The sequence below is a fragment of the Dermacentor albipictus genome, chromosome 3, assembly GCF_038994185.2.
Source record: "Dermacentor albipictus isolate Rhodes 1998 colony chromosome 3, USDA_Dalb.pri_finalv2, whole genome shotgun sequence".
Classification (NCBI taxonomy): Eukaryota; Metazoa; Arthropoda; class Arachnida; order Ixodida; family Ixodidae; genus Dermacentor; species Dermacentor albipictus.
Genome location: NC_091823.1, coordinates 125,149,808 through 125,162,103, shown reverse-complemented (window position 1 = coordinate 125,162,103; position 12,296 = coordinate 125,149,808). Strand labels below are relative to the sequence as shown.

General features: G+C 47.7%; 1 protein-coding gene across 1 annotated transcript in view; it reads right to left on the bottom strand.

The window, feature by feature from the left end:
- Window positions 1–12,296, bottom strand: part of LOC135909443 (MAM and LDL-receptor class A domain-containing protein 1-like) — a 240,271-nt gene that overhangs the window by 94,748 nt on the left and 133,227 nt on the right. The window contains exons 28-31 of the mRNA XM_065441401.2: window positions 11,130–11,277; window positions 9,606–9,717; window positions 8,975–9,071; window positions 8,080–8,130 (exon numbers count right to left, since the gene is read on the bottom strand). Coding sequence (XP_065297473.2) covers window positions 8,080–8,130; window positions 8,975–9,071; window positions 9,606–9,717; window positions 11,130–11,277 — 408 coding nt within the window. The remainder of the gene's footprint in view (window positions 1–8,079; window positions 8,131–8,974; window positions 9,072–9,605; window positions 9,718–11,129; window positions 11,278–12,296) is intronic.

Sequence of the window (12,296 nt, the reverse complement as noted above, 5' to 3'; positions counted from 1 at the left end):
TGATAATGTTGTGCCTAACACAGGACACGTAAGGTAGCAGAGCTAGTTCTTTTTTTGTGTTGTACCAAGGAGTTGCTTGAGGGAGAGAGAGATGAATACATGAAAGTCTGGAAAGAAGTTGACCACATGAGAGCTTCAAGGTATTTCGCAGCAACATATCACCTAGGATAAAATGTACGAAAAAAATGAGGTGACAGAATTATTATGGGGAAAATACAAATATTCTACAGACCCGACATAAAGAAATGTGGTTCGTACCTACCCCAAGAACCTCTTATGATGAGCAATCTTTATCCTATACATTACCTTCGCTTTTAAACCTATTAGACCGACAAAATTTTGATCCCTCCAGAAACCGAAACTCTCGCATTAAACGTTTTTGTCAACTTATTTATTTGCAAGACTAGACATTGCCTTCTCCTAATTTTGTTTTCCACTGTTATTTATGAGTGTTGATTATTTCTTGCCGTCTTGTTTCACTCTGTATTACCCGTTACATTGTGATGTTTTTTTTTTTCATTTCTTGTGTATGACTGGCTGTCATCTTGCTGTTATGCCAACTTACAAGGGGTCGGGACCCCGTCAAGCTGTCCAAGCTTTTAGTCCTGTACTCCTCCTTCTTTAAGGAAATAAAATGATTGATTGATTGATTGATTGATTATGTGCTCGACATGGAGGCGGTTAAATGTTGTATTTGGCGTGATGATTACATTTCGATGTATACATCATGTGATCATTATGCGGTCGTTTTGAGTGAATAGTAAGGCATTGCGTGATAAGATGCTTACAAGCCTGATTGTCTTGTCTTCAATACAAAGCGCTCGCAGATTCTTTTTGCAGCTTCTTACCACGACAATATTAAATTCGTGTGCAGAATATTCGCGCTACAGTGTAGTCTTGCGTCAGACAATTTCGGCACTGGTCTATCGGCTTTCCTAAGTATGCAATGAATCTGCAATTTCCCTGCATTAGCAAAATAGGATACATATACTTTGCTCGTGAAAATTACGTAAACTGAACTGACACTGAGTAACAGATTGATTCACGTTTAGAGTATATTCACGTTTCGAGTTTCAGGCACCGTTTGTGTCACTTCGTTCTCGTCTAATTAGCGCCGGCACCTTTATTTTTAAGTCATGAAGGAATTAGCTCAGCAACAAGTTTTGGCAAATATTATCATTGCCTTTCGATCTATCCGTATAAAACTTGCATCTTGTTCAAGAGTATGTCTTAGAATTTTGAGTAGGCAAGTTGAATATAGCTTTAAAGAACGAACCTATTCTTTACTGCACGACAATGAAGAGTGCTGTAACTTGTTTATATATTGACACGTGTATTTATATTTATCGGGCGACCAGGTTTCACCGCCTAACAAATCTTATCGCGCAGCGCGGGACGCGCTTGCATGTATCCGAAGTTTCTGGAAAGTTATCGATGCTTCTATCCGCGTGTCTGTTGTCGCCGAACCTTGTGTTATCAGATTTCATCGCGTGACACGAATGGTGTAGAACTTTGTGGAAGACACGCGGGTCCCATCAGGTAATCTGGAACATTCGAAGACTGATCTATAAAAGCCGACGCGCTTGACCCGCTGATCAGTTTTTCCGACGATCGCCGACCGTGTTCGCCGCTATCGTTGTGCTATAAGTGTAGCCTGTTTTTGTGGGCACAGGTTCGCCCAATAAAAGTTAGTTTTCTCGTTCACAGTATTTCTACTGTGTTATTGCTTCTTTCTTCACCGTCACTACCACGTGACATCTGGTGGAGGTGCTTTTCGTCCATGTACAGGACGCCCCCGACAAGCCGTGATCCCAGCCCAGACCGCGAACAGAACACCAACGTAATCCCGGACCACCGAGCAAGCCGCCGTCTTCAACGGCTGCCCCCGGAGCACGGACTTCTACCTGAGAAGACCAAGAAGATTGTGGCCAAGGCAACCGCAATGGCGGCCCCAGCGTCCCCCATCGTCCTGCAGCAGCCCAGGGAACCACCGACGTTCCGCGGTTCCACATTTGAGGACCCGGAAACCTGGCTGGAAACGTATGAGAGGGTCGCTACGTTTAACAACTGGGCAAGCGACGACAAGCTACGACATGTCTATTTCGCATTGGAGGACGCCGCCAAGACGTGGTTCGAGAATCGAGAAGCCACCTTGACGACGTGGGACCTCTTCCGAAGCGGCTTCCTGAAAACATTTCAAAGCGTCGTGCGAAAAGAGCGAGTCCAAGCTCTACTGGAGACAAGAGCGCAGCTGCCGAATGAGACGATCGCGATTTTCACTGAGGAAATGAGCCGTCTGTTCCGCCACGCCGACCCAGAAATGTCCGAGGAAAAGAAAGTACGTCTACTGATGCGTGGCGTAAAGGAGGAACTTTTCGCCGGTATGGTAAGAAGTCCACCGAAGACCGTCGACGAGTTTCTTCGTGAGGCGACGAGCATCGAGAAGACACTGGAATTGCGGAACCGGCAATTTGACCGACGCACCAAGCCAACAAGCTACTCCGGAATTCAATCACTGGCCACGGACGATTTATGCGAGACCATCAGGGCCATCGTGCGCGAAGAATTGCGCAAGGTCTTGCCATCGTCGCAGCCTCAAGTGGCCTCGATCGCCGACGTCGTGAAAGAAGAGGTGCACCGATCGCTAGGAGTTCCTGAGGTGCAACCACAATTACCGCAGCCCCAGCCAGAAGCGATGACTTACGCCGCCATCGCACGCCGTCAAGCTCCCCCTCCGCGACAACGCCAGGTCCCTGTAACGCCGCAATTCCGTCGTCCACCGCCGCCGCCGCCGCCAGCACGCCCACCCGTCGCCCAGCGCACCTACGCGAGGAAGACGGACATTTGGCGCGCCCCCGACCACCGCCCGCTCTGCTACCACTGCGGCGAAGCCGGGCACGTGTACCGCCGATGCCCATACCGCGACCTGGGATTGCGAGGCTTCGCCGTGAACGCACAGCGCCCGAGGGAAGGTGAACGCCCTCGTGACATCGCCGATTACCTCGCCGCTACTCAGTGGAGCCCTCGACGACCGTCCCGTTCGCCGTCACCAGGCCGCTACCTGTCGCCGCAGCACCGACCATACACCGGCCCAGCCCGGGGCCGCTCTCCGAGCCCATATCCGGAAAACTAAAAGCAGCAACCGATGGAGGTGCGGTTGCTGTTCGTCGAACTGACGAAGATCCTCCGCCGCCGACGAAGACGACGAAGAAACCATCTCGACGACCTAATGACGACACGCCGCCGTCCCGACGAAGTCTGGAAGCCAAGACTACACCGACGAAAGACGACTTGACGAAGCGACGTTCCAGCTTCAGTTCAACACGACGCAGCCGTGATCCGACGCCACGACCTAGCTGCAACGCCAGACAAAGAACCACCGACCTTGACGTGCTTCTCGACGGCCACGCAGTCACTGCCTTAGTCGACACAGGGGCCGATTACTCCGTAATGAGTGGACGCATCGCCGCCCAGTTGAAGAAGGTTAAGACTGCATGGGAGGGCCCCAAAATTCGGACCGCTGGAGGGCACCTCATTACGCCGACTGGAATCTGCACGGCAAGAATTACCATTCATGACCGGACTTACCCTGCCACCTTCGTTATCCTGCAACAGTGTTCACGAGACGTCATTCTCGGCATGGACTTCCTGAACCAACACGGCGCCATCATCGACCTGAAGTCGCAGTCAATAACGCTGTCGGAAGATCAAGCGATACCATCGGAGCGCCCTTGTAGCCACCACGCCTTGAGTGTGCTCGAAGATCAAGTGAGCATCCCGCCTCGCTCCAGCATCGTTATTTCGGTCGGCACCGAAACACCCGCTGACGTAGAAGGCGTCATCGAAGGCGACCAACGTCTACTACTCGACCGTGAAATTTGCGTCGCAAGAGGGATCGCTCGACTGCACGGAGGAAACACGAGAGTGTTGCTGACAAACTTCAGCCAGGAGTTCAAGCACATCAACAAGGGCACGACGATCGCATTCATCGAGGAAATACAGGAAACCAGCGATGCCTTTGTCCTCTCGGATTCTGTTGCATCTACCCCGACGACCGTAGTTCCCGAGCCAGACTTCAACATAAATCCTAGTCTCCCCGCGATTAAGCAGCAACAGCTCAGAAGTCTGCTTCGACGATACAAAGACTGCTTTTCGACGTCATCAAGGATTCGACAAACACCAGTCGCAAAGCATCGCATAATCACCGAAGAGAGCGCTCGACCACTACGCCAGAGCCCTTACCGAGTTTCGACGTGAGAACGCGAAGCTATAAGACAACAAGTCGACGAAATGCTGAGCGACGACATCATCCAGCCGTCGAAAAGCCCGTGGGCGTCTCCAGTTGTTTTAGTGAAGAAAAAGGACGGAACCCTACGTTTCTGCGTCGATTATCGTCGACTGAACAAAATCACGAAGAAAGACGTATACCCCCTCCCACGGATAGACGACGCATTAGATCGGCTCTGCAATGCTAAATACTTCTCATCGATGGACCTCAAGTCTGGCTACTGGCAAATAGAAGTCGACGAAAGGGATCGCGAAAAGACCGCCTTCATCACGGCAGACGGCCTCTATGAATTCAAGGTTATGCCGTTTGGACTGTGCTCGGCGCCTGCAACGTTCCAGCGCGTGATGGACACGGTTTTAGCAGGATTGAAGTGGCAGACCTGTCTTGTTTACTTGGATGACGTCGTCGTCTTCGCCGGAAATTTCGACGATCACCTTAAGCGGCTTGCGACAGTATTAGAGGCCATCATGTCATCAGGGCTCAGCCTGAAGCCGGAAAAGTGTCACTTCGCTTACGATGAGCTTCTATTCCTAGGCCATGTCATCAGCAAATCTGGAGTACGCCCCGACCCGCAGAAGACAGCTGCCATCGCAAAGTTCCCGCAGCCAATCGACAAGAAGGCAGTGCGCAGATTCCTTGGCATGTGTGCCTACTATAGGCGCTTTGTCAAGGACTTTTCACGCATCGCTGAGCCGCTGACGCAGCTAACTAAATGCGACGTCGAGTTCAAGTGGGAAACGCCGCAGGCCGAGGCATTTCAAGAACTCAAACGACGCATGCAGTCGCCGCCCGTACTTGCGCACTTCGACGATCACGCCGATACCGAAATCCACACTGACGCCAGTAGCCTAGGCCTCGGCGCCGTCCTGGTCCAGAGAAAAGATGGACATGAACACGTGATAGCTTACGCTAGCCGGTCGTTGTCAAAAGCGGAAGGCAATTATTCTACAACCGAAAAGGAATGCCTCGCCATCGTTTGGGCTACAGCGAAATTTCGCCCTTACCTATATGGCAGGCCATTCAAAGTCGTCACGACCATCACGCCTTGTGTTGGCTAGCGAATTTAAAGGATCCCTCAGGACGGCTGGCACGGTGGAGCCTCAGACTACAAGAATACGACATCACCGTAACATACAAGTCCGGACGAAAACACTCAGACGCCGATTGCCTATCCCGCGCCCCCATTGACCCGCCGCCGCAAGATGACGAGGATGACGACGCCTTCATTGGAATAATAAGCGCGGAAGACTTCGCCGAACAACAACGAGCGGACCCGGAACTTAAAGGCCTCGTCGATTATTTGGAAGGGCACACCGACGTTGTCCCCAGGGCATTTAAGCGCGGATTATCTTCCTTCACGCTTCAAGACAGTCTACTCGTGAAGAACTTCTCGCCAGTCCGCGCCAATTACCTTCTTGTTGTCCCGTCAGGACTTCGTCCAGAAGTATTGCATGCCCTACATGACGATCCGACCGCTGGACACCTCGGATTTTCCCGGACACTATCAAGGATACAAGAAAAGTATTATTGGCCGCGCCTGACCGCCGACGTCGTCCGTTATGTCAGAACATGCCGAGACTGTCAGCGACGCAAGACACCGCCGACAAGGCCAGCCGGATTACTACAGCCAATCGAGCCTCCTTGCCGACCATTCCAGCAGATCGGGATAGACTTGCTGGGACCCTTTCCGACGTCAATAACCGGAAATAAGTGGATCGTCGTGGCGACGGACTACCTCACCCGCTTCGCTGAAACAAAAGCACTGCCGAAAGGTAGCGCAGCCGAAGTGGCGAAATTCTTTATCGAAAACATCCTGCTGCGACATGGCGCCCCAGAAGTCCTCATCACCGACCGAGGAACGGCCTTTACAGCGGAGCTCACCCAAGCCATTCTGAAATACAGTCAGACAAGGCACAGGAGGACAACGGCTTACCACCCGCAGACGAATGGTCTTACGGAGCGGCTGAATAAGACCCTCGCCGACATGCTAGCGATGTACGTCGACGTCGAACACAAGACCTGGGATGCCGTCCTGCCGTACGTAACATTCGCTTATAACACGGCGGTGCAAGAAACAACACAGATCACGCCGTTCAAGTTGGTTTACGGCAGGAACCCGACGACGACGCTCGACGCCATGCTGCCGCACGTAACGGACGAAGAGAATCTTGACGTCGCTACCTATCTCCAGCGCGCCGAAGAAGCCCGACAGCTCGCCCGCCTGCGAATCAAGAACCAGCAGAGGACCGACAGCCGACACTACAATCTCCGACGACGCTTCGTCGAGTACCAGCCCGGCGACCGTGTTTGGGTATGGACCCCTATACGCCGACGAGGACTGAGCGAGAAGCTTTTGCGTCGCTATTTTGGACCGTACAAGATCATCCGACGTATTGGTGCACTGGACTACGAGGTCGTGCCAGACGGCATTTCGCTGTCACAGCGGCGCCGCTCACGACCTGAAATTCTCCACGTTGTGCGGCTCAAGCCGTACCACCAGCGTTGACGAACTTTGGGACTTCGCGTAACTGACCTTTGGACTTTATTTCTTTTCGTTGTTTTGTTGCTTATGTTTAATAAGTGTCCCTTTGTGTTTCGCTCTCTTTGTAGCATCGGGACGATGCTTTTTAAGAGGGGGGTATTGACACGTGTATTTATATTTATCGGGCGACCAGGTTTCACCGCCTAACAAATCTTATCGCGCAGCGCGGGACGCGCTTGCATGTATCCGAAGTTTCTGGAAAGTTGTCGATGATTCTATCCGCGTGTCTGTTGTCGCCGCACCTTGTGTTATCAGATTTCATCGCGTGACACGAATGGTGTAGAACTTTGTGGAAGACACGCGGGTCCCATCAGGTAATCTGGAACATTCGACGACTGATCTATAAAAGCCGACGCGCTTGACCCGCTGATCAGTTTTTCCGACGATCGCCGACCGTGTTCGCCGCTATCGTTGTGCTATAAGTGTAGCCTGTTTTTGTGGGCACAGGTTCGCCCAATAAAAGTTAGTTTTCTCGTTCACAGTATTGCTACTGTGTTATTGCTTCTTTCTTCACCGTCACTACCACGTGACAATATGCTCTTAACAGAATTAGATAACGACGCTTATCAAAATACCTGTGGTGTTGAAAACAAATGCATAAAAAGCATCGCTCATTAATCTCAGCTATACTACAATGGTAACAAACTATCCGTTGTGAGTTTAAAAGTTACCTCCATAGTGAAAATTTCAGAGCTTTACCATCATCAGTGTTGGAAAGTGGTAAACAGAAGGCCAGTAGATGTTCAACGCCACCCGACATGATAGGACTCACACAAATGCATCTGCTGATTGTAAGAAAATTCATTGTCGTCATAAAGATGTTGTGCATGTATATATATATATATATATATATATATATATATATATATATATATATATATATATATATATATATATGCAATAAATTCATCCAAGCAAGGCATGCCACATCTGTAGCTAGGCTAACATCCGCAATATCCTTACGCGTTCTCCCTCTCTGTCTCGCCCATTACGAAAGCCGGACAGAGTTTCAAAAAGCATTAAAATTAACCATTTGGTTGTGTGAATAATTTAATAGTCAGGTTAGGCATACATTCACCGTTATTTTCTCGTTATTCAAACTGCTTTCTTTCATCAGATGAACGAAGTGCACGTGCAATAAAACTTACAATTGCAAGGCAGAACTCTAATTAATATAATTTGCATGACAGAAGGAAGCGTCGTTTCTTTTAGGGCATAAAATGAAATAATCGTACATCTGAGAACTTACCCTTTCTCGGAATCCTCCATGGCAGACACTCTTCCTCGAATGAGCATAATTCTTCAGTGCAAGCATGTAGAGAAAGGAATTCCATATGAGCGTTGCAAGAACAGCCATCGAAAGTGCAATAAGCAGCCAGTAAGCACGCAGGGGGTGGTCTTCTCAAAAGTTTCAAAGCGTCTCTGCAAATCAAATTACCGCTTGCAACTATTAAGATTCGTTTAGCATGCTTGGTGCTCTAGTGCTCTATATAAAGGTACCGAAACGTACTGCCCCCCTCAATCCTTGGTGCAATGGAAGGTTGACGCACCCTGAAGCTCACATACGTTGTCCACGTATTATCCTGTCGAACTGTGAAGGGTTTCTTTTTCTTCTTCTCGTTGGAGGAGGGGGGAAGCGTAGTGTAGTGAATAAAAGCCCACTACGGAATTGCCTTGCAAGAGATCACCTAAATAGAACAGTAACCAAAAGATGCCACAGCGTCTTCTGATTTGCTGCATCGTGGTATAAACGTTTACAAAAAGAACGGTGGCATTTCGAACAACAAGAACACCGTAACAAACATAAGTGCCCTGTGTTTAGAGGTTCTGAGGCACAATACTTGACAACTTACAACTCAAAAGAAGTGAATCCAATTTACAAAAAAGCAAAGAATAACCATGAAATAAGGATCACGTTGTACGATGGAATATTGTGTAATCAGATACATAGCAGCAAGAAGGCAAATTCAATTTTTTTTCGATTATTTACATTTATTGCTCCCGCCTTTAAAGAGATTTTTGTATGTTGTACCACAATTTGCCTCGAGAAAACATTTCAAGGAGGCTGCAAAGAAATATTTTGACTGCAAAACCACTCTGCAACCTGACTTTTACAGCACTTAAATAATCCTTGGTACTCTTACCATACGGTGGACATTCCCCGTCGGTAAACTCAACGTCGTCAACCATAATCCCGGACCCTGTTTTTGTTGCTGCAACGGCCACACCTTCAAAGACAAGCTGAAACAGAAATAATAAAGGAAATGACGGTGAAATATATAAAAGTCTCTATAATTCCTTGCTAGCATTCGTTGCATTTGTTTCCATTTGTAGGTCAAAAGTATGGAAGCCATATCATCAGCTAATTATCTTCTGAATGTTCTGCTTGCATATCCAGGAATTCGGGACATTGCTCCTTAGACTTCTTTCTAACTTCACCGAAATGCACCAGCCTTATTCAATGGGCATCATTTCAAGAAAAAAGAAGTAATAATAATATTTACGAAGTTCAGCCGAAATTCTGAAACCTTCAATTAGTGTCGTCAAGAGGATACTCCCATATAATAACATACGCATTTATGACACTTAGTCGTAATTTTTCTGGGTCATCACAGGAGTGTTTTAATTCTGACGAAAATGCTACTATAGCGCAGCCGGGAAACTCTGACAGTGAGCCCGCCATCGTACGGACAGCTTTCACCACCGCACCAAAAACAGGTGCAAGGATGTCCTTAAAGCGTCGCTGTAAAAAGCTACCGAAGAATCCTAACTCACGTTCCATTCTCTGCTTGAGGTGATGGTCACGGTGCGTGCTAGCCACTCGCCGTCTTGCGAGTGGGAGTACACTGAAACCAGCGGATCTCTTAGCGCTGTCTCCGTCGTGAATCTGCAATTGTAATACGAGCATGGCATACTTAGTGTAGCTTTAATATTGCGGATATAATTGCGGGAACAGCAGCGTCAAACACGAATAACAAATCCTTTGCGATATGTGGATGAACTTGTATGATCAGAGGCATCAAGTCATTGTGATGTCCAAGTGCCATCTTTGTATTCCTTTTTTTTGCTGTCTTCATATTGCGCTGTTTGCGCTGTCTGTGACATAATGAATTTTTTCGGCGTCTGATTGGTCCCTATCAAATTTTTTTCTGCAAATATTGTCAACATTGTCTTCTAAAAGTGCCTAAGACTGAACTTCAGATGTTTGAAAAACGTCTACAGAGCTGCAGCGGCCAAAATAGAAGAAAATACTTCGGAATTCGTGACGTCTCAATGCCGTACCGACGTAGGAGTTTCGGCGTGACGCTAAAAAAAAATGAAACTTTGACCCTGACTTCCCACTGCAGTAAGAAACCTCTCACAACAAAACTTAAAGAAAAAGCTACTTTTTGATCAGTCAGTGCAAACTGATCTACTGCTTCACTTTAGTGCGTCCCTTTAGCGTGTACGCAAATGCACCATATATGAGCGTTTTTCCACTCTCGACTCAACAGAATGCGGTCACATCGGCAGGGACCAGCCCCGCGATCTTGTGTCCTGCAGTGCAACGCAGAATAGCCACTGAACAACCGCGGCGAGTTCTGAATAGCTTCTGGAACTATTTACAAGTATGTAAGTATTCAGGTTTGCTTATATTGACTTTGCCCAGTCCAACAGGTTGATTTTCTTTTGTTCTCCCATCAAAGCGTACACCCGATAACGGGTATTATATCAAAAATAGGGTGATTGCAAGTACTGTGGCTATGGGACATGGCAACAACTTATTAAAATATGGAGTACAAAAAAACTACACTTTCTCTCTCAGTTAGCCTAAAGTCTTATTCATTGCGGCTACTTTCAATTCGTTCGCGGATCGTATTTATTACCTCGAGCATATATTTTTTCTCGCGCCACGTTTCCTGCTCGAGGACTGCCGTTACTTGACGAAGAAGGCTGCAGAAGCACTAGCAAAATGTTTCTACTGCTCGCTGTATCCTGTAGTTGTGTGTACCTAGAACATAACGGAAAACATTAACCACTGACTGCTGCTCGCTGTTGAGGTGTCCACCGTCAAGTGGTGCATCTAGAGGGCGGTTTCCTTTTGCAGTTTTTAGTTTCTTCTTATTGTCATCTGGTGTGCACTGGTTACTCAACTCCTTTACCGTTGATCTGGACTAAACAGGACGTCTTCCTTTCATTAAGCTTCATAACCACAGTCATCACGTCCGCTTAGGTCATTTCACTTTTCGTCAAACTCGATTCTACAATGCAAAAAGCAGGTCTTCGGCTGTCTCTGGTTATAAATTTCAGCGTACTAACCTATACACATTCAGCCGGCCAGGGGCGCCGTGGCCACTCCACCAGAAGGTGACGCAAGTAGCCGCTGTGGGTGGACGTCTCTGCATGAACACGTGGGACACAGGGTGGTGCGAGACCACTGCAGTTGTGTTTAGGTATAAGTATCGACCTGCAATAAGAAAAAGTAAACGAAAAAAATTAACCAATCAGCCTGACATACAGCTAGCTTGATTGCAGGTCAAACTTTCATTTAGATGAAGCAAGTCATACACTGCCAGCATTCAGAATTTCGCTTGTTGGTGGCCCGTCGCTGCATCAGCTTGGATGGTTCGGAGGTATTTTAAGCCGTTTCTTACTCCCGACAGCATAGAGATTTTGATTTCGTTTTCAAAAGCCACAAATATAGGAGCGGCTATCTGTCCCCTTCGCTGTTTGTGATTGCATATTGGGTTCACGATGCTCGAACGTTTTCTCAAACTATTCGCTGCACTCATTGCTCTTCTGACCTGTGACATTTGAGATTGACTTTAGCCTCTGCGGTAATATGGAAGTGCCACGAAACTACACTCGACTGTATAGTTGCTCATTGTCGCGTCTATAGGGACATATTAATTTCTTACAGGGTGTCAAAGAGGCTCGTGTCTTACGATCGCACGTCCTTGTTTTCCCTTCTCACATAAAATGGCTGAAAGCCAACTGGGCCACAGTGATTTTAACACAGCACAGAGTCGCTCTCTATCAGAAGAAAAAAAAAGAACCTTGAAAAAAAAGGAATGCTTGTAGGCTGAGCTTGCTTATATTATGTACGTGTATACTTGGTGACAGCTCGCGAAAGCGGGACAAGACCAGGCAACACGACTTCCACGAAATCCACATTGGTGGATTGATTTAACTTCTCCTGTCACGCAAATATTGTGGTACGTCAAGCAGGTTTAGAGGGTCCAGTCATGTTTATTGGAAAAGAAGTCCAGGTAAAATTGAATATTTCTCAGAAAGTAGTCTGGTCGGGAGAAAAAAAAAGCGGCACCCACAATTGCATTTGAGAGCTGCCCAAGCGAAGTGTTGTTTGGTAGTAGAAGGGCCCTCTCGAGCGGCGTTAATTTTCTGAAGCGAGACATACAACCTCAAGTTGTGAAGTATAAATGTTTAGTGACATTGCATTGTCAGACATGATGATTACACACAATT